Source organism: Aquarana catesbeiana, linkage group LG01, assembly GCF_042186555.1.
Source record: "Aquarana catesbeiana isolate 2022-GZ linkage group LG01, ASM4218655v1, whole genome shotgun sequence".
Taxonomy (NCBI): domain Eukaryota; kingdom Metazoa; phylum Chordata; class Amphibia; order Anura; family Ranidae; genus Aquarana; species Aquarana catesbeiana.
In genome coordinates, this window is record NC_133324.1 from 531,613,608 (window position 1) to 531,640,056 (window position 26,449).

The 26,449-nt window shown below is 45.0% G+C and overlaps 1 protein-coding gene across 1 annotated transcript in view; it reads right to left on the reverse strand.

Annotated features, from left to right (window-relative positions):
* Positions 1–278: 278 nt before the first annotated feature.
* The window catches only part of POLR2B (RNA polymerase II subunit B), a 575,272-nt gene continuing 549,101 nt past the window's right edge, over positions 279–26,449 (reverse strand). The window contains exons 24-25 of the mRNA XM_073594755.1: positions 11,649–11,844; positions 279–1,360 (exon numbers count right to left, since the gene is read on the reverse strand). Of these exons, the coding sequence (XP_073450856.1) occupies positions 1,271–1,360; positions 11,649–11,844 (286 nt within the window). The 3' untranslated portion in view covers positions 279–1,270. The remainder of the gene's footprint in view (positions 1,361–11,648; positions 11,845–26,449) is intronic.

Consider the following 26,449-nt stretch of genomic DNA (forward strand, 5'->3'; position numbering starts at 1 on the left):
GTCTCCTGCAAAAGTAAGATATGTGCACCCAGTCTCTTTGTCTCAAGCCACAACTTACTGCATTTGGATGGAGAGGCTAGGCCACGGACATTGTACGATACGATCTTCAGATCAGCCATAGTTGGTTACCAGTAACCTCGCCCCGAGGGCGTAAGGAGGATGAGTAGAGACCCTAAAGGTCATCTTGATACTAACTCTAGTCACAGAATTATTTTGTAATAATAATTTATGTAATGTAAACCTATGTAATTTAACTAGAAGAAATGAATAATGGATACTTTATTTCAAATTGTTTATTCAACAACAAAAAATAAATCTAAAATGTTTCACTGTCAAGGCAGGATTAGACAAAAGATAAGTGTTGAAGTTTTCAACACACATAGGTCTCATATGTATTGTATTAAGGCTGCTTTCATACTGCTCTGTAGCAAAACTTGTTAAAAACACATGTGCGTTTTTGCCGTGTTTTTGATGCGTTTTCTGGGTACATGCATTTTTGATGAGTTTACCACACTTTTTTTTAAATTTCAACTTGTAGCTGTGATTTTGGTGCAGTTTTGAAAAGCACCCCAAAAATGCAGCATGCAGGACTTTTCAAAATGCACCATACATGGAAGCACAGTGGTGTGAAGAGTTCCATAGGATTTAAAGGGATTTCGTTTTTGCTGTGTTTTTAGCAAGGAAATAATGCTGTAAAATCTTATCAGTGTGAAAGCAGCCCAAGTGTCTGCCTGACAAAAACTAACAATTTCTCTAAACATTTAATAACTTCCACTACTCCCTGCTGCTAGACAAAGTTGGAACATGCATAAAAGAAAATAGGTTTCTAGGAAGAAAACACAAGCTTTTCCTAAGTCAGACACTTTATACATAGCCCTACTATATGAAGCAGTACTTCTAAAAACAAGTTTGGCTTTAGCTAAAATGGTCAAGAGTCAGAACCTCCAGTAGTTTTTATTTGTGTCCCTAATAAGGAAATTTCCTCCAAACTATTGAAAGAAATGATGCGAGGTGATTTCTCCTAAACTGGGACACAGACTGCAGTATAAAAATGACAGATGCTCTTGCCTACTCTATACAAAACACAAAAATAAACCTTGAGCTCCACTTTTAAATCTACAGTTCATATCCTATAAAACAAAACAAATGTGATACAACCATACTGCATGTCACATATTAATGAAAAAAAATATTGTTCTTGGGTTGATACTGTGATATCTATTAGAACTGCCTATTGATCCCATAACAGTGCTAATACAAAAAAGTTGAACTAGGACGACATCATGCGTGGTGCAATGCTCATCGACATAAGCTCCTGAAATAGAAGTTTGCAGGCATAAGGCATTCGCACCAAGGATATCTAAAAAAAAAAAAAAAAGAAAAAAAGTCAGACAATATAGAATCATACTGAATTAGCCAGCCATAGGAATGTACACTAATAATATGATATGACTACATTTATATATTCCGGCATATCTGGGGGTGTGAAATTACAAATATAGTTCCAAATATAATTACATGACTTTTGTGGAACTCTGTCCTATGCCAAGCTTTTAATACTGGGAAGTGAAATTTTAAGGTAAAAGGGGTGGCATGTGCTTTTTTTTTCCTTGTTAGCCTAGACATCGTTCCAAATTTCAAAACAATTTTCTAAATTTGCAGCTTTTCTATTTAAATCTGCAAAACTTCTGACCTGGATGTATTTATGAAGTCTGCATTTGCACAGTAATACTGCTGAACGACAACCCCTGCGCCACACACAGATTGGGCAGGATTTCCCAACCTCACCTCTTCAATATGCTGTCTATAATAGGTTGGTTTTGCTCTTGCACACATTATTATTGCAATACCTCCTATTAGACAAATAGCACTGTACATCAAACATCCAGCAGGGTTATTGTCAAAATGCTATGCAGCTAGAGGACGTCCGTTATACAGAACACAAATAGTGGAGTGATGCTCTTCATACCTCCTCAACACTGCAAGTCAATCTGTTAAAGTTCAAATATACAGTAGGTGGCCGCGATATTGTGTCAATCTCGCTGCATTTCTCGGCGAGATTTGACACCTGCGAGCCCCGTCGCAGGAGCCAGCGCCGAGATGGCTCACTCGTCGGGAAAGGAAAACTTTGTTTTCCTTTCGCGATGAATGACAGGCAGTGCTGACAGCTGTCTAGTATGAATCCTGTGGGGGAACGCCACGCCAAATTTTAAATAAAAAAAATGGCGTGGGTTCCCCCCCAGGGGCATACCAGGCCCTTGGGTCTGGTATGGATAAGGGGAACCCCCTACGCCAAAAAATCGGCGTGGGGGTCCCCCCAAAATCCATACCAGACCCTTATCCGAGCACACAGCCTGGGCCGGTCAGGAAAGGGGGTGGGGAGGAGCGAGCACCCCCCCCCTCCTGAGCCGCACCAGGCCGCATGCCCTCAACATGGGGGGGTGGGTGCCTTGGGGGAGGGGGGCACCCTGCGGCCCCCCCACCCCAAAGCACCTTGTCCCCATGTTGATGAGGACAAGGGCCTCTTCCCGACAACCCTGGCCGTTGGTTGTCGGGGTCTGCGGGCGGGGGGCTTATCGGAATCCAGGAGCCTCCTTTAATAAGGGGGCCCCCAGATCCCGGCCCCCCACCCTGTGAGAATGAGTATGGGGTACATGGTACCCCTACCCATTCACCTAGGGAAAAGTGTCAATTTAAAAAAAAAACACAGTACACAGGTTTTAAGAGTAATTTATTAGTCGGCTCCGGGGTCTTCTTCCGACTTCGGGGGGTCTCCTTCCGACTTCTCCCGGGTGTTCGGCCTCTTCTCCCTGGCCCCGCCGCTATCTTCTTCCAGCTCTTTTGCCAGCGAGGGGCCCGGTCTGCTGCCGCTGTCTTGCCGCCGCTGTCTCGTCGCTTCTTCCGATGTTGACACGACGCTCTCTCCGGCTGGAATGCTTTGTGCGAGCTGCGGAGCCATTTATATAAGCGGTGACCCCGCCCCCTTGTGACGTCATGGTCCCAGCATGCGCAGGGACTCTGGGGTCACGCCCTCTTAGGACGCCAGAGTCCCTGCGCATGCTGGGACCATGACGTCACAAGGGGGCGGGGTCACCACCTAAATAAATGGCTCCGCAGCTCGCACAAAGCATTCCAGCCGGATAGAGCGTCGTGTCAACATTGGAAGAAGAGAAGAAGCGACGGGACAGCGGCGGCAAGACAGTGACAGCAGACCGGGCCCCTCACTGGCAAAAGAGCTGGGAGAAGATAGCGGCGGGGCTCGGGAGAAGAGGCCGAACACCGAGAGAAGAGGCCAAACACCGGGAGAAGTCGGAAGGAGACCCCCCGAAGTCGGAAGAAGACCCCAGAGCCGACTAATAAATTACTCTTAAAACCTGTGTACTGTGTTTGTTTTTTATTGACACTTTTCCCTAGGTGGATGGGTAGGGGTACCATGTACCCCATACTCATTCACACAGGGTGGGGGGCCGGGATCTGGGGGCCCCCTTATTAAAGGGGGCTCCCGGATTCCGATAAGCCCTCCGCCCGCAGATTTCGACAACCAACGGCCAGGGTTGTCGGGAAGAGGCCCTTGCCCTCATCAACATGGGGACAAGGTGCTTTGGGTGGGGCCCGCAGGGCGCCCCCCTCCCCCAAGGCACCCACCCCCCTATCTTGAGGGCATGCGGCCTGGTACGGCTCAGGAGGGGGGGGCGCTCGCTCGTCCCCACCCCCTTTCGTGGCCAGCCGGGCTGCGTGCTCAGATAAGGGTCTGGTATGGATTTTGGGGGGACCCCCGCGCAGATTTTTTGGAGTAGGGGGTTCCCCTTACAATCCATACCAGACCTAAGGGCCTGGTATGCCCCTGGGGGGGGGACCCACGCCGTTTTTTTCATTTAAAATTTGGCGCGGCGTTCCCCCACAGGATTCATACTAGACAGCTGTCAGCACTGCCTGTCATTCATCGGGAAAGGAAAACAAAGTTTTCCTTTCCCGATGAGTGAGCCAGCGCGACATGCACAGTACCCTGTCGCGGGGAACCTGCGCGATACCATCTCACACAAACCAAACACAATCTCGCGGTCAGGTACTGTATCCTTATGACGTTCACATAGTGAGAGGCACAATTTAAACATTAAGATTAGGGACCCAGAGGACCTCTTTACCAGTTCAACAGGGGAAGGTATCGTCAATAACCTGTACTGCAATTAAAATGTTATATTTATAAATGTAACAGCCCCTCAAACATTTACTGAAGGTGCTTCCTCCTGGTGCATGTGTTTTAAATGCTGTATTGTAAAAAAAAAAAAAAAAAAAAAAAAGCAGGGTGGTGGACGTGTATTTCTGTAGTGCTGGTATTAACAGAGCACTCACACAGCCAGTGTGCCCATTATGAATGGCTGCCAACTGACCATCGATGATTGCGGGATCATTTTCCTTTTTCCATAAGGTGAAATGTAAATGAGCACAGACCCAAGTGCTTGCTCTTTTTCTTTTGTATAGTAAATAACACAAAAAAAAAAAAAAAGGGAGAGGTTCATTGGTCGTAAAAAATAGAATTTTTATTACCGCTTACCTGTAAAATCCTTTTCTTGGAGTACATCATGGGACACAGAGCCTAAGTAATAACTTAATAGGTTATGGGCCACCTTCAGATGTTGACACTGGTATACCCAATACAGGAAGTTGACTCCCCTATATAACCCCTCCTCCTTCCAGGAGTACCTCAGTTTTTGTAGCAAAGCAAAATACTTAAACCCCACAAAAGAGGGGAAGAAAAGGATTTTACAGGTAAGCTGTTATAAAAATCCTATTTTCTTTATCGTACATCATGGGATACAGAGCCTAAGTAATAACTTAATGGGACATCCCATAGCAATGCTGTTTGAGGGGAGGGAGAGACAAACCGTAGGGCACCCCCAGACCTGAGGACCTATACGGCTGCCTGCAGCACACTGCGCCGAAGGCGATATCCTCATACCGCCTTACATCCACTTGATAAAATTTTGTGAATGTACTGAAGACCAAGTTGCGGCCTTGCAGATCTGAGCCATGGAGGCCTGGTGATGCACTGCCCAAGAAGCATTAACCGACCTGGTAGAGTGCGCCTTAACCTGAAACGGGGGGGGGATTTTACCCCTTAAGCTTGAATTATCACTTGTCAAATCCACTTAGCGACAGTGGATTTTGACGCTGCCTGTCCTTTCTTAGGACCCTTTGGCAGAATAAATAAGACATCAGTCTTACGAATCTGAGCAGTTGTCTTTAAATAGATTTTCACTGCTCTCACCACATCAAGACAATGTAGTGACTTTTCTTCCCTGAAATATAGCTTTGGAAAAAATGATGGCAGGACAATATCTTGGTTCAGGTGAAAATCTGAAACTACTTTTGGCAAAAACCTGGACAAGGGCGCAACACCACTCTGTCCCCATGAAAAATCAAATATGGCTCTTTACAAGAAAGAGCAGCCAATTCCGAAACCCTCCTTGCTGAGGATATAGCAACCAAAAATACCAGCTTCCTTGTCAGAAGGACTAATGCCCCATACACACGACCGAAAATGCCACCAGCAAAACAGAGCTTTTGGTCGGAAAATGCGACCATGTGTATGCTCCATCGGACTTTTGCTGGCAGAATTCCAGCCAGCAAAAGATTGAGAGCAGGTTCTCTATTTTTGGGTCGGAAAAAGTTCCCACCCGAAAATGTGATAGTCTGTATGCAATTTCGATGTGCAAAAAATCACACATGCTCGGAAACAATTCGACGCATGTTTGGAAGCATTGAAGTTCATTTTCTCGGCTCGTCATTGTGTTGTACGTCACCGCGTTCTTGACGATCGAAAGTTCAGAGAACTTGTGTGACCGTGTGTATGGAAGCCAAGCTTGAGCGGAATTCCGTCTGAAAAACCATACAAGATTTTTCCAAGGGAAATTCCGCTTGAGTGTACGGGGCATAAGGGAATATGCTGTATCGGTTCAAATGGCTGTTTTTGTAACACTGACAAAACTAAATTTAAGTCCCAAGGGCTTAAAGTTGATTTAACTGGCGGATTAATCCGCATCGCCCCTTGCATAAAACTCGGACTAAAGAATGCATAACAAGGGGTCTTTGAAATAAAATTGACAAGGCTGAGACTTGGCCCTTAACCTCCCTGGCGGTATTCCCGAGTCTGGTTCGGGGTGGAATTTCAGAACCAAAAGCAGTAACCCCAAGCCAGACTCGGGATCGCAACGCAGGATCCAGGAAGAGCTTACTTACCTTGTCCTCTGAATCCTGCGATGTCTCCCCGCAGTGTGAGTGGCTCGTCCTCCGCTTGATTCATCACGGAGCCGAGCTCCGTTCTCTGCAAGCATTGCAACGGAGAACGGCGCCAAATTCAAAAAGTGAAATACACACAATACATACAGTATACTGTAATCTTACAGATTACATTACTGTATGAAATTATTTCACCTCCCTTTTGTCCCTAGTGGTTGCTCCAGTGCCCTGCATGCAGTTTTATATTATAAAAACTGTTCTTTCTGCCTGGAAACTGGAGATTGTCCATAGCAACCAAAACCGCCCCTTTACATCAAAAGGGGTTTTAGACCAGCTAGAAAACAGCGATAATAAATTAGAATCACTCGCAGAATTGAGCGATAGTGATTTGTGGGGAGATCCGTCATCAAACACTGAAAAGTAATGACAGTGACAATTCTGCAACTGAGCAAATTTTAGTGTTTTTGATTTGATTACATTATTGAATAATTTTTAGTATTATTTGGTATAATTATTTATAGTTATTTATATTATAATTTATGATTTTGTTTTTCAAACTTTATCATACCCCGGATGTCTACTAGACTCGTTTGGACAGATTTAAGTGAGTTATTCCTAAGAACTACAGGCCTACAATATAAAACGCCAAATTTTCATGCAAAATAATTGTACCGCTTTCAGCATCAAAAATCTGAAATAATCATACCGCCAGGTAGGTAATAGTACACTCAAGGCCAACTTTATCTCTACGCCTAATTGTAGAAAGGCAAGAATTCTGCCTATGATATATCTCCGAGGGTGCCAACCCCTGGATTCACACCAGGAAACATAAGCCTTCCAGATTCTATAATATATAGCTCTGGACGCTGGCTTCCTTGCATTAATCAAAGTAGAGATAACTGACCCGTTTCTTCAGAATGTGGGTTTCAATAGCCAAGCTGTTAAATGTAGAGACCGTAAGGAAGGATGGAATATCGGCCCCTATGAGAGCAGGTCTGGCCTTAGTGGGAGGGACCATGGACCCTCCACTGCCATCTTTACGATTTGTGTGTACCATGAACTTCTGGGCCATGCTGGTGCTACCAGAATTACCAGCCTTCTTTCCAGCTTGATCCTGCAAAGATGTCGTGGCAGCAACTAGAATAGGGGGGAATGCAGAGATCAGTGAGAACTGATTCCACGAAGTCACCAACGCATCTGTTCCGCATGCGAGTGGATCCCTTGTCTCGGACACAAAGTTGACTAACTTCATGTTGAACCTGGACGCTAGAAGATCTACATCTGGAGTCCCCCATCTTTGGCAGAGAGACAGAAAAATGTCAGGGTGAAGAGACCATTCCCCTGGGAATAACTGCTGGCGACTCAAGTAGTCCGCCTGCCAATTCTTTACTCCCGGGATGAAGACTGCTGATAGGCAAGGAACATTCTTTTCTGCCCAAGTTAGAATAAGGTTCACCTCTCTCTGAGCTGAGACACTCTTGGTGCCCCCTTGGTGATTGATATAAGCCAGAGCCGTGGAATTGTCGGATTGGTTCCTGACAGGACTATTCTTTAACCTGGAAGTCCAGGTTTTCAGAGCCAGACGCACTGCCCGAATCTCTAGGATGTTATGGGCAAGGCTCTTTCGGTTCTTGACCACTGTGTCCTTGGACAGTCATCTTCTCTAGTACTGCTCCCCAGCCTGAAAGGCTGGCATCTGTTACTACTTCCCAGATAATTGGTCTGAAGGATTTTCCCTTCAGCAGATTTTGGGTTCGTAACCGAGACTTTGGGCCACTCTTGGGGACAGCCGCAGTGGCAAATCCAGAGCTTGGATCGTTTTGTTCCAAGCAGACAGCATACTGTTTTGCAACAGTCTTGAATGGAACTGGGCATAGGGGACTGCTTTGAATGAAGCTGCCATCTTTTCTAACCTCATGCAAAGGCGAATTGAGGGATTCCTTTTCAACCTGACCATCCGCACCAGCTCTTGTATGGAGCTGATCTTTGCTGGAGGTAAAGATACCTTTTTTTCTGGGCTGTGTATAATCAAGCCCAAATACTCCAGCCTTCTTAGCGGTTTTAAGGAAAAATTTTCTAGGTTGAGAATCCAACCCAGATCTGTCAGGTAACTCGTTGTAATGCGTACAACTTGGCTCCAAGCGAGCCACTGTCTGGTCTATTAACAATAGATCGTCTAGGTACACCAGGACTGTTATGCTCTATGCCCTGTGCCCTTAACCTGGCTAGAGGTGGGGCCAGTACTTTTGTGAATACCCAGGGTGCTGTAGCTAGCCCGAAGGGCAAAGCTACAAACTGAAAGTGCTGCTGTTCGACTTTGAATAGCAGAAACCTTTGATGAGCGGGAAATATAGGGACATGTAGGTATGCATCCCTAATGTCAACGGATGCTCTTTGCCAGACTTCTGAGTATTACAGAAGTCTTCCTCCCACCTTGGTGAGGGGAAACGCCTCTTCATGATGTGGCTTTAGTATTCTGCTTTGCAGATTTGCGGCCCCAGGTCTTCTTTTGAGCCTGGACCTGACCCTGAGACTTTCCTCTAGAGTCTGATGGCAGAGGCCATCGCCACTGCCTAGAGGTGGATGCAACTGGCGCAGGGGAAAAAGACAGTTTAAATGAAGGACGTTTATCTTTTCTTTTGACTGGCAAAAGAATACTCTTCCCACTAGAAATCGTTTGGATATACTTATCCAAGTCATCCCCAAATAGTCACTCCCCATGAAAGGGGAAACTAGTCAGAAGCTTTTTGCAAGGTGCTTCAGCTGATCAACTTTTTAACCACATGGACCTAGGCACAAGCGCAAGGCGGGACACCTGGTGAATAGAGTCTTTCATGGCGTCTATGGCAAAACAAAGCGCCTTAGGTAGTTCGGCCAACTCACAGGCCTGTTGCGCAGAAACCTCTTTAAGGGCCCTTTGAACTGGTCCTTTAGGGACTGACAGATGCCTATTGCAGCGACTGCAGGCTGAGAAATGGCACCTGCCAAGGAAAAAGAGGATTTTAACAGAAATTCCAACTTTTTATCTGTTGGATCTTTAAGCATTTGTGCATTGTCTACTGGGCAAGTTAAATTTTTATTGATGTTGGAAATCGCAGCGTCAACTGCTGGTACTTTCCATCTCTGTGAATTTCTCCTCCATGGGATACGCATGAAAAGGTTGTAAGTGTTTTAAAGAACCCAAGGAAGAGACAAAAACTTTCAACTGCCTCTGTTAGGGGCAGCATGAAAGTAGAACTAACCATCTCTGTAAGATTTTGTACCATCAATCTCTCAGATTGCGAGGTTGTAAAAGGTTCATCTGTTTCCTCTGCAGAGGAATAATCGGCTTGTCATTTTACTTGATCGCTTGAGGGTAATACCTCATCCTGTGCCCACTGTTCCCTTGGTAAAGGGTTTGATGTGGGGGAAGGGGATCTAGCACGCTTTCTATCCACTTGGGAAGATGTGATTAAAGCCGCTAATCTTCCTTCTAAGGCCTGCAGGGCAGAGGACAATGCATCTTCAGTCACATATACAAAGGGCTAAAGTTTGAGAAGCAGTTGCAGCACCAATAGGTTCCAATGACCCACCCAGGCTTGCCATGTCTGGTATCTCCGGAGAGGATGATAGTGTGGAGGCATGACTGGAGTTCCCAGCACCTGGGGGTGGAATTTTTGGTACCTTTGTGGTAGATCTGGAAGTCATAATGCTAAGCACAAAAGCAGAGGCACTTTAAGACAAATATACAATTGCTGAGTAATAGTAGTAACTGCTTCCATACAGATCAGCTTTTGATGCTGAATAACAATTGTATTTTCCTGTACTGGAAATGCCTGATAAACTGCTTACGTGACCCAGCGCTCCTGTGTGACAGCTTCTACTCTTCAGCTGCTCTGATGGAGACTATTTGTCCTAAGAGCGCCAGCTTTATTGAAGAGGTTTCAGGTGTGAGCCTGATTATTGCCCAGTGTGCGCGCCGTGGACGCCGAGTCCTGCACACACGTGCCTTTGCCACGCCCCTTCAGTGACCTGCCCTCCTTTAATGACCGAAGTGAGCGCGCGGAAGGCACGGCATTCGATCTGAATGCAGACCGAAGGAAGGAAGGCTGCAGCCGCTATGAAGAGGCTTCTATTTGCTTTAAGGCAGGTGAAAACAGAAATGTTTTAATTCACATCAACTCTGTTGCTGCTTAAACCCCTATGTTTAATAAACCGCCCGCACTCCTCTTTCTTTTGGGGGGGCGTATTTATATCTAGCAGTACTACTTAGTGCTGTCATTTTGTCAAAGAAGTAAAGATATTCAGACATGGATGTAGTACAGCTTTTACACAAAAATGCTGTACCCCCAGTCCCTTCATTTCCCCAAATGAGGGGGGGGGGGGGGGACATTTGTTCAATTATAAACCCTCACCTGCTACTGGGACACACACTGCCGTTTGTAGCTGGACACAGCTGCTGAGATCACAAGGTATTTTTACTCCCTCTAGAGGAGATGAAAGGCATTACAATATTTTCATATGGAAGAAAGGAAGGCATAGGTGGACTTTGCAGTTCCTAGGCTTCTTCCCTTACCTTATCCTCGCAGACAGACCCAAACTTCACCCATCATGGCAGGCAATGTTAGTAACCTTCAAAAACCTGGTCCCTTATAGGGGTTCCACTCCTTTGGACCTGTATAGCACCCCTCAGGAAATCTTTAGGTGATGTAGCATGACCAAAAAAAGAGTCCTGGTTCCTAGGGTCCAGCCCTCAAAGAGAAGCCTTACAGGCAAAACCTTCTTCTAAGCGAGGCCCGGGTACCATCCTGTGGCCTCAGTGGCGTGGATGGATCTGGTTGTGGAGGTTTTTTTAAATCCAGCATGGATCCCTCCTGGAGCTCCTCAGAGCACATCTTCACTCGTGACAAACACCTTAGACACTGGCGAAAAAACTGGAGGTACTCCTGGAAGGAGGAGGGGTTATATAAAGGGAGTCAACTTCCTGTATTGGGTATACCAGTGTCAACACCTGAAGGTGGCCCATAACCCATTAAGTTATTACTTAGGCTCTGTGTCCCATAATGTACGATAAAGAAATATATATATAAAATTTGGGTAGTGTTGCATGAATGAGTATATACAGGCTAGCAGTACTCAAGTAGTAAATTACAGTTTACATTTTCACAGTGAATGTCACATGCTCTGCTTTATGAATAGTACTATCATTTTACACAAGAAATGTTTAGAAAATATTTGCTAATATTTGGAGAAATTGAAATTTTTTAAGGAGGAGTTCGGGGAAAAAACACACCTATATGGCTGCAGCACCTCCCTCTGTGCAAAAGTGCATTCCTGTGTCCCACCCTGAGAAGTATGACCAAACAAGCTTTGGCCATATTCTCCTTTAACATAAATTTTACATGAATTAAGATAAATTGATAACTTACTTGTGTTTTGTTTCGACATCCTCTGCATTCGTAGGTGTGGGTTCTGGTGTTTGCAATTGCCATTAATCCACATAGATTACAAACATGTACTTGGTAGGGATCAGAAGCTTCAAACAATCTTTCACGAAGAAACTGTGCAGCACCATGGGCTATTTGACAGTCACGTTCCATTTCTCCAAAACGAAGACCTCCATCACTGAGTCAGACAGCATTCCAAGAAAAAATAAAATAAAATTTACACACCTATATGGTAATGGCTCTGTTGTAACTCAAAATATGAGTATAAATATTGTTCTTTTTGGGGATTATGGATGGAATATTGTTACACTTAACAAGGAACATATTAACACCATTTCTGATAATATGCATATAATAAATTTTCTACATAGGGAGTATGGGTGGCATATTATGATTACCCATTCCAAGGAACATAATTTAACCTGTTTCTAATAAGAACATGGGTATAATTTTATTACGTTGGGATTATGGAAGGAACATCATGGTTACGCATCCCACATAATGCATTTGACCTGTTTCTGGCAAGAATATGAGTAAACTTGCTTTTATATAAGAGAATTATAGGGAGGAACTCTCATGCTCACACTTAACAAGGAACATAGTTAACCTGTTTCTGAAAAGATTATGGATAGATGTATTTTTCTACATGGGTATTAAAGGTGGAATATCATGGATACACACCCTGATAGGAATATGGGTATAATTATTGTTCTTCATGGGGATTATGGATGGAATATCATGGTTACGCTTAACAAGGAACATTTAATCTATTTCTGATATGAATATGAATATAATTATTTTTCTACATGGGGACTATTGGTGGAATATCATAGTTACACATTCTGGTGTAAGCTTAATGGAATGCAATGCCAAGCTGCAGTTTCTAAAGCAAGCAAAATCCTCTTGTATTGAGAGGTATAGACTGATCTCATTTTGTCTGTACAAATCATTAGTAAGACCTAATCTGGAATTTGCAGTTCAGTTTTAGGCACCAGTTCATAAAAATGATATTGGGGAACTGGAGAAAGAGCAGAGAAGGGCAATCAAACTGATAAGAGGCATGGAGGAGCTCAGCTATAAGGATAGATTAGAGGAACTGAATTTATTCTGTACTGAGAAGAGGAGAATAAGGTCAACATGTATAAATACATACATGGTTCATATAGTGAACTTGGTGGCGAGTTGTTCAATTCAAGGTCATCACAGAGGACAAGGGGGCACTCTCTACGTCTAGAGGAAAGGAGATTTAATCTCCAAATATGGAAAGGCTTCTTCACAGCAAGAGCTGTGAAAATGTGGAATAGACTCCCCCAAGAGCTGGTTCTGGCCACCTCAGTAGATTGTTTCAAGAAAGGCCTTGATTCTTTCCTAGATACACATAATATAACTGGATACTAATATTTAGAGGTAAAGTTGATCCAGGGAAAATCCGATTGCCTCTTGGGGGATCAAGAAGGAAATTTTTCCCCTGCTGGAGCAAATTAAATCATGCTTTATTGTCTTTTTCTACTTCCTCTGGATCAACTGTGGGTATAGGATTGTATAAATTATATTAAATATATATATATATATATATATATATATATATATATATATATATATATATATATATATATATATATATATGAAGGAGGGTTTTGGGTTCCTAGAGAACTGGGCTGACTTTTCAGTCGGTTACCAACTCTTTAGTAGGGACGGGCTGCACCTGAATGGGGAGGGTGCAGCTCTGTTGGGAAAAAAGATGGCCAAGAATTTGGATGGGCTTTTAAACTAGGTGTTGGAGGGAGGGTTCAGAGAAAGCGATAGCCGGCAGTGAGCAACAGAGGGTACTAGTGGATGCACTAGTGAGAATATATCCATAATATCTACTGCCGGGGGGGGGATGAGTTGACAAACCAAGAACAAATAGAAGAGGGGGAGGGGTGTGTCTATATATCAAGAATGATTTATGGGTGGAAGAGAGGAGTGACATTGTAAACGGGGCAAGGGGGGAGGTGGAATTCGTGTGGGTGGAACTTCAAAGGGAAGAAGTAAGCAGGATTTTAGCAGTGGGGGTATCTTACAGGCCCCCCAACCTGAAGGAGGAGGAGCTGGACCTCTCATCACAGTTAGAAATGACAGCGAGGCAGGGAAATGTCGTCATAATGAGGGACTTCAACTATCCCGATATTGACTGGGCAGAGTGGACAGCTCACTCATTAAAGGCTCGTCATTTCCTAAATGTACTACAGGATAACTTCATGTCCCAATTGGTGGATTCCCCGACTAGAATGTATTACTAGATCTAGTAATTACGAACAATTCAAATCTGATCATAGATGTGGAAATACGGGACAACTTGGGATCTAGTGATCATATTTAGCGTAAATCATAGGAAAAGGGTAAAAAACGAGCCATCTTTTTTGAACTGCACTAAATACTACAAGACATCAGTTGGGATCAGATCCTAGAAACATTGAACACGGAGGAAAAATGGGAATGCTTTAGGAACATAATAAAACAAAGGCATCACACACAGCGCATTCCAATGAGCAATAAATATAGAAGAGTGAAGGTTAAACTTGTGTGGCTAAACCGTAATGGGATGGCGGGTGTGTCAGAAACCATGAATCAGATAGAGAGAAGTACAGTTAAATCACACTTGTTTATTAATAAAAAAAGTTAAACAGAGTAAACGTAGTCAAAACATAGCCAGAGTTCAGGAACCGGAACAGATAGTCAGACAAGCCAAAACGTCAGGGAGCCAGAGAGGAGCGTAGTAGAACAGTAAGCAGGATCTGAAGCCAGAAGGAATGTCAGACAAGCAAGTCTTTAACAGGAACACAGGAGAGTGTCTCTAGAGATGTGACCAAGGCAAAGGCAGAGATCATTTGGATTAGACAGCTTAAGTAGGCAGGACTGAAGAGCAAATTATTATTAACAGGTGAGTCACTGTGGAGAGATAGGAGCTGGCAATTAGCCAACAGCAGAGCGGCCAGCTTTGAGAAGGAAGGGCTGAGCCCAGCCCTGACAGGGTGTCACCAGTGCTAAATTTTGGTCATATATGGTTGTGAAGAAAATAACATGTGGTACAGTGGGAACTGAACCCAGTGCAGCTGGAAACCGACCATAACTGGATATCATATCCGTGACTACGTGCTTCGCGTGCATGCGCTTTCTCAAAGTATTTGAAAAAGTGCATGCGTGCGAAATGCATAGTCACGGCAACCCTGTAGCTTGCGGGTCACGCTGGTCCCCGAGCCCGACTATCCACAGCTTCCACCAGCGCTGCACGCCATCTAACCTGCTCCGGTTCCCTCTCCCGGCTTCCACACTTGGACCAGGGCATCCCCACCTTCATCTGGGGGCAGCCACATGCCTGCTTTAGCCCAGACGGAGAGAGCATCGCAACATCCACCGCGGACCGCAGCTCCACTCTATTCTCCGACAGCACGTCGAATGACCCGGTACTCTGACACATGGAGCACGGAGCTCCCGTGGACCACTGCCTTCCCCTTGTCCATCACCAGCATGCCTAGGTGTGTACAGCCTGCGAGTGAGCGAGGCCCTAGTTCGGCTCAGCTCAGTGTGGACATTGGCACCAGCCCCACTGCCAGGTTCTTTCAATCCGTGGATGCCATCAGCTCCTCCTTGCTCTGGGGACCTTCCAGTGTCACCGTAAGCCTTTTCCAATTATCTCCTATCCTTCTCAGTATTATAAATGCTTTGACATTTGTATTACTGTTTCCACATGAGCCTTATCGAATAAACTGTTCATATTATTGTTTTTTTTTCTTTTATTCTTTATTTTACTTTATATCAATACAAAATATATAATATCAAAGAAGAGCCATAAAACTCTGAACAATCCTTGTAAAAATTCACGTATTGTTTACCTCCCACCCCCATATAAAAAAAAAATAAAATAGGAACAAACTTTAATTATACCCCCAGTTCTCCCTCTCTCTCTCCTGCCTCTGTGTTTCCATCAATAACAGATACTTCTTCGTTTTCCTAAATTCCAACCATTTCTGCCATGTCCTTTGGTATTTCTTCCATGAATCTTTTATCAAGTGTATTGACTCTTCCATAGATCTTACCCACTCCAGCCTTATTATCCACTCCTTTAGCCTTGGGGCTTCCGGGGTTTTCCAGGAGCAAGGGATCAAAGCTTTAGCAGCATTCAGGAGATATGGAACTAATGACTTTCTATATTGGGGCACCTCCCTCTCTGTATCATGAACCAAGCATGTCCATGGATTTTTTTTGACCCGTTCACCCGTTATCTGCAGAATTACTTCTATTTTTCCCTCCCAATAGAGATGTACTTTGGGGCACTTCCACTAGAGATGTGCAAAAGTTCCTAAGACTCCACACACCCTCCAACAAGTTGGGGGATTCTCTGACCCGTACTCATGCGCCCTCTGGGGGGTCACGTACCACCTTGCCATTAGCTTATAGCCCATTTCGTATGTCTGGGTGTCTCTTACCGATAAATAAGCCATTTTTAGTATTTTACCCCCATGTTCCCCGTCACTCAGGAGCCCTATTTCTCTTTCCCACCAGAAAGGAGGGAAATGGGTTGAATCACCTTCTGCTCTCTCATGGGGAGTGTTATGTTTAAGAGCTCTGATTTAGCCAAATTTATTTTAAAATTTGTAAGTTCCCCATAGCGCTTAAACTCCTTCAGCGCTATAGGAATTGTTCTGGTGTTGGAGATATAGCAAAGCAGGTCATCTGCAAATGCCGCTACTTTATACTCCCTTTCTTCCACCCGGATTCCTTTAATGTCTGGGTCCTTGCGAATCGCAGCTAATAGGGGTTCCAGTGTTATTATGAACAGAATTGGAGACAGGGGGCAACCCTGTCTTGTCCCATTAAATAAAGGGGAGAAGACAGGGTCCCTTTTACTCTGATTCTGGCCGTTGGATGTTGGTAGAGGGAAGCAATCCATCTCGTCATCCTCTCCCCAACCCCCAAGTGCTTCAATGTTTCAAACATGAACCCCCAGTCAACTCTATCAAAGGCCTTTTTGGCATCAATTGACATGGGGGCCGCCGGGATACCTCTCCCGATTGCTTCCTGAATCAAAAAAATGGATTTCAGGAAGTTATCTCTCCCCTCCCTCCCAGGAATGAACCCCACCTGATCGTTGTGTACCCACCTAGGTAACCAGACTTTCAACCTGTCCGCCACTATTTTGGCAAAGATTTTAATGTCTGTATTTAATAACAAAATTGGCCTATAACTTCCTGGGCATGCTGGGTCCTTCCCTTCTTTTAAAATAAGAGTAATATGAACCAATAGTGACTCCTCTCGGGACATCTCTCCTTCTCCCAAAGCATTCAAGTAATTACACAGCTTAGGTACTAAAAGTTTAGAAAATTGTTTATAGTATAATATGGAGTATCCGTCGGGGCTCGGGCTCTTTCCCAGGGCAGTATTACTTATCGATCTTTCCACCTCCTCCTGCGAGATAGGGGTCTCAAGGAACTCTACCTCCTCCTTCACTACCCTGGGAAGGTCTGGGTCCTGCAGATACTCCCTCATAGCCTCTTTCCTCCTCTTCCCGACCCACCTTATACAAAGCACTATAATAGGAATGAAATATTTTAGTAATGTTAGGGGAGGAGAATTCTAGCCCACCCCCCTCGTCTCTAATCTTGGGTATAAAGGTCCTATTCTTTTTTTCCTTAACCCTTCTCGCCATCCATTTTCCTGATTTATTACCCCTTGATACTTTTCCTTATTTATGGTATGAAAGCCGCAGGAATTTCCTGTTCTAACAATTCATCTAAATCTCTTCTTTTTTTCTATAAGTTCTTGCCTTTCAGGAATTCCCCTTGGCCGCGTGTCTTGTTCAAGTTCCTGAATCTCCCTATAAAGGAGTGACTTCCCCCCCCCCTCTTTTTCCCTGCTCCAATCCCGATCAGAATCCCTCTTATATAGTCTTTGTGTGATTCCCAAAGAGTGGCCCTAGATATTTCTGCTGTGTTGTTTATCTCAAAATAAACCTTCAGTTCCTGCTCAATCCTTCTAATTGAGTCCGGGTCCTGAATGAGGGAATCATTCAGTTTCCAATTCATCCCGGTCCGGACATCCCCAGTTATCTCCAATTGAATTTTCACTGGGACATGATCGGACAGGGTGATTGTTCTGATTTCTGTGGCCTTAAGACATGGGATTAACTGGTGCTCTATTAGGATATAGTTAATCCTTGAGAATGACTTATGAGCAGGAGAATAATAAGTATAGTCCTGCATCTTTGGGTGACTAATCCTCCATGCATCCAGTAACTGGAGATTCATGAGCTTTTTTTTAATGCCTCCCATTTATGAGCTGTAGGTCTGAGAGCACCTCCTGAAGTATCCAAACCTGGATCCATACTCCAATTTAAATCACCTGCAATCATTAACTTGCTTTCCTTAAACGTTTCAAGTTTTTTTCAGTACTTTCTTTAAGAATTTATCAGGGTCTCTGGGAAATAAATATTTGCTATTGAACACATCATGTTATACAATTTCCCTTTTATAAAGAGATACCTTCCCTCTGGGTCGGCCAGACGTTCTCCTTCCACAAACATTGCCATCCTATCAAATCCAATAGCCACACCCCTTGAGTGTGTTAATCCTGCATCCCCATTGTCATGAAGCTTTGAATACTGAAGTATTTCTCCTTTGATTCTATTTATACAGTGGGGGGGGGGGGGGTCTTCTGCCCCGTTTTAAGGCTAACCCCCCTCCAGACGGCTCCATGGTCTGGAAGGAAGGCATTGTTTTATGTTTGACTGTTTGTTTATGTACTTTAATTACCCCCTGGGGCTTCTCCGTGTCATTACACAATCAGTCCTCCTATTCAAGCTATCGGACCAATCCCTGCTGACCCTGTTTCAAGTCCTCATTTGCATGGCCAAGAGGACCTAACTGAGGACTAAAGTGTACTTTACAATTGACCGATAGGAAAGTGATTGTTGGGGGCGGGGTGTTCAAACTGCTGTGTATAAAAGTGTGCTGTGTGCATCCAATAAAAGTGAGATTCCTGTTTGAACTTACATACAGCCTGCCTGGTGTTTGTTCTGAGCAATCACAACTGGATTCGAACAGCACATAGCTGTAGTTCGATTCCCGGAGCATCAGATGACCGAACCATCAGACGTTGCGATCTGCAATCTGATTCAATAGCCACAGAGGAGTGTCGGGAGAGTGGAACTGAGCGAGCAGGGGTTCGTTACACCCATAGAACCACTTTGGGAACTGCTGTGACGCCAAATCATACCCTGATGAATGTGTGATATAAGTCTCCTGGAGACCCACCACATTTGCTCCCAAGAACTGCAGTTCCTTGTTTGTTTTATACCCTTTTTTTGCTGTGTTTAGTCTCCTTACATTATACGTGATCAAATTTACAACTCCCATACTTCACCCCAGGAGAAGCGTCTGGCCAATCCAATGAGGCACCCCGTGAGAAGAGAGAGAAACAAAAAGAAAAAAAACAAAAACAAAAAACCCGGAAGATCATGACATGACGCCGGTTTGTTTACATGTGATCGCTCCGTCATTTGAAGAAGCGCTCACACGGTAAACGGCCGCGATCAGTGATCAGGACCGCCAGATCCTTTGGACCCGGCGGTCACGGATGTTCTCGGGGGAGCACCGCAGGGGGGTGCGAGAGTGGGATTCTGGGAGGACGTCCATGGACGCCCACCCAGAATAAGCCAACCGCGCTGCAGCCGTCTTTCGGTTATGGCCCGGTCGACATTTGGTTAAAAGGACTACCTCTTGGCAATATCTCATTGGACAGGAGGTTAGTGGGGGTGGTTACAAATGGGTCTGAATGAATGTGTAAAAAGGGCACACAGGAGGGAATTCACCCCTTTTCCGCTCTTGGCTTGTTCCTGAGCCACATGGCTCTTTTTACCAACTGAGCCTTGCCGATGATACAAAACCTCGAGGAATGCATTGTGATAAGTATCTTTGATATTCTTGCGTTATATGTTCTGTTGGTATATGTTTTGTAATCTCTTTCTGTAGTATTTTCATGTTAGCGTTTCCTATTTTCTTGGGAAATAAATAAGACTGTTTTATTGAGCAGCGTGCTTGGTTTCATAGCTAACCTTGTATTATTGTGATATCAACAGTAACATGTGATCAGAGTTTTAATAGACTAGCTAACTAGCGGAATAGACAAGTTAATACATAGGTGCAATAGATAGAGGGAATCCGTAAACACACTCGAATACTATTTATTTTACCAATTACTTCAGTAGGCATGGATCATGGAGTTTTTTTTTATGGATAGAAAATTGGTTACAGGGGCGTGCCCAAAGGGTGGTGATAAATAACATGTACACAGACTGGTCTGGAGTGCTAAGTGGGGTACCCCAAGGCTCTGTCCTGGGATCAATTCTGTTTAATTTACTCATAAATGATATAGAAGTCAGTATAACTGACAACATGAAAATAAGCAGGGCAATAACTTCACATCAGTATAAAGACATTTTACAGGAAGATCTGAATAAAATAATGGGGTTGGCAACTACATGGCAAATGAGGTTTAATGTTGAAAAATGTAAAGTGGTGCACTTGAGGGCTAAAAATATAAATGCAAACTACTCACTAGGGGAGAACCTATGGGGGAATCAAGGATGGAGAAAGATCTGGCGGTCCTGGTAGAAGACAGACTGAGCAATAGCAGGCAATGTCAAGCTGCAGCAAGCAAAGTCAGCAGACTATTAGCTTGGATAAAAAAAAGGAATTTACTCCAGAGATAAACCGATAATCCTGCCAATTCATAAAACTCTGGTTTGGACACATCTAGAGTATACCATCCAGTTCTGGTCACCAATCCTCTGGAAGGATGTGTTGGAGCTAGAGAGAGTGCAGAGAAGAGCAACTAAATTAATAAGCGGACTGGAGGAACAACTACAAGCACCAAATCTATTCACCCTGGAGAAGAGACGCTTGAGAGGAGATATGATATCGGTATCCAAATACCTCAATGGTGATCCCAGCGTAGGAAGAAAACTTTCAGGCTCAGGGAGAAGATAAGGTTAAAATGCTTCTCCCCCAATGTCATTCTGTGGACACGGGGCCACAGAATGACATTGGGGGAGAAGCGTTTTAACCTTAACTTCTTCCTGCCCACGCTATAGCCGAAAGGTCGCTAGAGCAGGCTTAGTTTGCAGGACTCCTGCCGTGCGCAGATATGTGATCGCCGAGTCCTGCTGATCACAGATCGTGGTAAAGTGCCAATCACAGCGGCCCTTTACCACATGATCAGCTGTGACCAATGCCAGCCGATCACAGAATGTAAACACAGGCCGGTTATCAGCTTTTCTTTTTTCACTTTGACAGCATGAGGAGAGAAGAAGAAAGCCGATAACCGGCTTGTGTTAAAGGGATATTGGCACCGATAATCAGTATAATCGGTCATGCTACACTGTAACCATGCAAAATTTTTATAATTTTATTCACACAAATAGAGCTTTCTTTTGGTGGTATTTAATCACTCCTATTTTTTATTTAGGAAAAAGTAAAAGACCTAAAATAAAAAAATAAAAAAGTATTTTTGTTTTTAAGTAAATTTTGTAAATAAGTAATTTTTCTCCTTCACTGATGGGCGCTGATGAGGCAGCACTGATGAGGAAGCACCGATGGGCACTGATTAGGTGGCACTGATGAGCAGGCACGAATATGCCGCACTTATGGGCACTGATGGGTGGCACTGGGCACATATAGGCGGCACTGGTGGGCACAGATAGGCACCACTGATAGCCAGCACTGACTGGCATCACTGATGGCCACTGATTGCTGGCACTGATTGGTGCCAATTGTGGGCACTGGTTGGCACCGATTGCTGGCAGTGGCATTGCTGGCACTTAATTGTAATCAGGGCACTGATGATCAGTGCCCTGGTTACATGCCTAGATGTCCTCGGTGAGGAGATACCGCTGATCAGCTCTCCTCTTCTGTCTGGCATTTCAACGTTTACATGTGATCACATGGTTAAAGAGCCGTGGCCCTTTACACAGATCGGGGTCGTGCTGTGTCCTAGCAGCACGGCAGTGATCGTCGCGCTGCGCACCCCCGGGGGCGTGCGGGAGTGGTCGTTTTGGAGGGCTGTCATATGACGTCTACTCAGCACGAGAGCCACGCCGTCCAGCCGTCATTTGACGGCCAACGGGCGGGAAGAGGTTAAACTCTTCCGTCTTTTTTTGATTGTTTAGTAAATGAACCCAGTGGTGATTAACCACTTCCAGACTGCCCACCGCAGTTTTACGTCCTCACTTTGAAGGAGGATATCATCGTTATGGCAGCATCTAGCTGCCATAACCCCGGTATCCTCTTCTTCAGCGGGCGGTCCTCTGCGATCCGTTGCCCTCCGCCGCTGTCGGCAGCGGCGATCGCGTCTGTCCCCTGTCTGGGTATGGAGACGAGTGAGGGGAAGATGACCCCAAACCGTCTCCATATCACTGCAGGACGGAAGCGGCGTCAAAACGTCACTTCCGCCCATAGCTCTTAAAAGGCCATTTTTTAAAAAATTGCATTTTAACCAGTTGCCGACCGCCTCACGACGATAGTCGGCAGAATGGAACGGGCAGGCAAAGTAACGTACAGGTACGTTACTTGCCTCCCACGGGATCGGACCCCCCCCAGTGCCCGAGGGGGTCGGTATTTCTCCCCCGGCGATCGGAGGTGAGGGGGAGGCCATCCATTCATGGTCACCCCCTCGCGATCGCTTCCGGCCAATGAAATCATTCCTCTGCCTCTGTAATGTAAACAGCGGCAGAGGAAGTGATGTCATCTCTCCTTGGGCCGGTCTTTTCGTTCCGGTGCCGAGAGAAGACATCAAGTAAGTGCACCAAACACTACACTTTCAGTAGAACACACTAGGTACACTTTTCACCTCCCAATCATCCCCCTGTACCCCCTGTCACAGTGACACCAATAGCAGTTTTTTTTTTTGCATTGGTGTCAGTTTGTGACAGTTATAAGTGGTAGGGCAGTTAGTATTAGCCCCCTTTAGGTCTAGAATACCCCCCTAATAAAGGTTAACCCCTTGATCACCCCCTGTCACCAGTGTCACTAAGCGATCGTTTTTCTGATCGCTGTATTAGTGGCACAGGTGACGCTAGTTAGGGAGGTAAGTATATAGGTTCGCCGTCAGTGTTTTATAGCGACAGGGACCCCCATATACTACCTAATAAAGGTTTTAACCCCCTGATTGCCCCCTAGTTAACCCTTTCACCATTGATCACCTTATAACTGTTACGGGTGACGCTGGTTAGTTTGTTTATTATAGTTTTAGGGCACCCGCCATTTATTACCTTATAAAGGTTTAACCCCCTAATCGCCCAGCGGTGATATAAGTTAAGTTTTAGGGTCAGATAAGGTCTGCGTCGCCCCAGGCAGCGTCAGGTTAGCGCCAGTAGCGCTAACACCCACGCACGCAGCATACACCTCCCTTAGTGCTATAGTATCTGAATGGATCAATATCTGATCAGATCTATACTAGCATCCCCAGCAGTTTAGGGTTCCCATAAACACAGTGTTAGCGGGATCAGCCCAGGTACCTGCTAGAACCTGCATTTTGCCCCTCGGCCCAGCCCACCCAAGTGCAGTATCGATCGATCACTGTCACTTACAAAACACTAAACACACATAACTGCAGCATTCGCAGAGTCAGGCCTGATCCCTGCGATCGCTAACAGTTTTTGTTGGTAGCGTTTTGATACAGTCGCTAACAGTCAGGAGCTTTTTTGCCTGTGAGTCTCACTAGTGTACCACTAAATTTAGAGCCCAAAATGGCAAATCGAAGGTACACTAGTGAAGAGGCCTACATGTTTCTGAGTATGACAGATAGTGAAGAGGAAGTCACTCATCTGTCAGATTCAGGCTCAGAATACGATAGTGTAGAGGACAGCGGCTCCATGACAGATAGCTCTGACGACGGAGTTGTGGTCCCTACCAAGGTCAGGCGTACCAGACCCCGAACAACTTCTTCTGTCCTTGATGTGCAAGAACCGCAGGTCCCTCGTATGGAGCAGAGCAGTACTAGCGCCGCTATTCCTTCTGGTGAACTGGCAAGCACCAGCAGCCTAGTACACCCTGGTCATACATCCACCACTGCAGTAACACTTGGTGACGTGGCGAGTCCCATAAGTGCAGTTCAAGCTGGCGAGGTGGCAAGCACAAGTAGTGTCCCGCTGCCACCAAGAAGAGGAACACAGGCCCGTTGTGCCCATAGTGCCCTTCCTGCTGCATTCGCCAATCCGAATTGGGAACCCACCACTTCTGCAGCACCCGTACTTCCCCCATTCACTGGCCAACCCGGCATTCATGTGGAAACAGTTGATTTTACACCACTGGATTTTTATTCGCTGTTTTTTCACCGAAGATCTCAATAGATCTATTGTGGACCAAAGCAATTTATACACTGGTCAACACATCGCCACTATTCCCCAGTCCTCCCTTGCCAGAGATCGGAGACCAATTACGGTCTCCGAATTTAAGCTCTTTCTGGGCCTTTCCCTCAACATGGGCATAACTAAAAAGAGTTAGTTGCGGTCATATTGGTCCACTGACCCAATTTACCATATGCCCTTGTTCTCTGCCTCCATGACCAGGGCACGATACGAGCAGATTTCGCGGTTCATGCACTTCAACAATGAACTCTGTCGTCCTCCTGGAGACCCTGAATACGATCGGCTCTACAAAATTTGGCCCCTCGTAAACCACTTCAACCAACGTTTTGAAGACTTGTTTACTCCCCATCAAGTTGTCTGTGTTGATGAGTCCCTGATTAAGTTTTCTGGTCGCTTGTCATTCAAACAGTACCTTCCCAGCAAGCGTGCCAGATACGGGGTCAAGATTTATAAGCTCTGCGACAGGGCCACAGGCTATACATGTAGTTTTATGGTTTAGGAGGGCAAAGATAGTCACGTAGAGCCGACAAACTGCCCTGACTACATAGGAAGCGCTGGCAAGATTGTGTGGGACTTGGTGTCACCCTTATACATGGACAATTATTACACGAGCGTGCCACTTTTTAGTCACCTTTTTGATCAACAGATTAAAGCATGTGGCACCGTGCGACCTAATTGCCGGGGCTTTCCCCAGCGGCTTGTAGATTCCCGTCTTAGGCTGGGGGAGAGAGCCTGCTTCAAGTGTAATAACTTGCTCGCTATGAAGTGGAGGGATAATAAGAATGTTTTCGTTCTTACCTCCCTTCCTGCAGACACGACGGTCCATATTACTACGGCGACTGGTGTTGTGGAGAAACCCCTCTGTGTCCACGAATATAACCAAAATATGGGAGGGGTGGACCTCAACGACCATTTGTTGGCGCCGTACCTAGTTGCCCGTAAGGCCAGACGCTGGTACAAGAAAGTGTCTCTTTATTTATTTCAATTGGCTTTGCTGAATGCTCATGTGCTATACAGAGCTTCAGGATGGACTGGATCCTTCCTTAAATTCCAGGAAGAGATCGTCAGAGCCCTTCTGTATCCAGACGGTGCTCCACCTCACCTTCCCCAACCAAATGCAGTAAGCCGGCTGCATGAGAGGCATTTTCCTCATGTCCTCCCGAGTACCCCTACCCAACGAGCCCCCCAAAGAAGATGCGTCTGCAGCAAGCGCGGATATAGGCATGACACCCGGTATTATTGTCCCTCCTGTCCTGACAATCCTGGTCTATGCATTGGTGAATGTTTTGAACACTACCGTTCACTAGTTGAGTATTAGAGTAGGGTACAGCACTGCACAGACTAGGCACACTAACACAGGGTCTCCCAAGATGCCATCGCATTTTGAGAGACCCGAACCTGGTACCAGTTACAAGTTATAGTTGCAAAAAAAAGTGTAAAAAAAAAAAAGTAAAAAAAATAAAAACACAAAAAAAAAATAGTTGTCGTTTTATCGTTGTCTCTCTCTATTCTGCTCTTTTTTTACTGTATTCTATTCTGCAATGTTTTATTGTTATTATGTTTTACCATGTTTGCTTTTCAGATATGCAATTTTTTTATACTTTACTGTTCACTGTGTTTTATTGGTAACCATTTTTTTGTTTTTTTTTGCGGGAGGATGCCCCCATGCTTCAGCATATATATATTTTAGGCACAGGTTGCATTAAATGTTTTGTTTTTTACTATGTTTATTTGTATTTGCTTTGCAGGTATGGTAAGTCTTACTGTTATACTGTAATGTTACTTTGTTTTATTGTTAACCATCATTTGCTTAGCAGGTACGCCATTCAGTTGCAGCGCGGATTTATTTATCTTGACAGCAACAGCGTTTGCTCCCACGATACATAAGGCCGTGACTCCAGCGCTGTCAGAGGTGATTTCACCACCACAGTTACATACTTTAGCATATATGCCGAAGCGCGGGGGAAGCAGAGGGCGGAGGAGCGATTTGCTTCTACCTTTTGCGGGAAGATGCCCCCATGCTTCAGCATATATAAACGGTGCATGTATGCCCATCATTAGCAGTGGGTGGATGAAGGGAGGTATTCTAATGGTGGGCATACCCACCGATCAATCTCTTTTTGGTTCAGCCCACAGGCTGCATGAAAAAAAAGTTTACAATATATGACCAACAAGGATCAGAAATGTACTGGTATGTTGCTGGACTTTGTGTGGTTATACCAGAATGATGCCTGCAGGTTTAGGTATCATCTTGGTATCATTCTTTTCAGCCAGCGGTCGGCTTTCATGTAAAAGCAATCCTAGCAGCTAATTAGCCTCTAGACTGCTTTTACAAGCAGTGGGAGGGAATATCCCCCCCCCCACCGTCTTCCATGTTTTT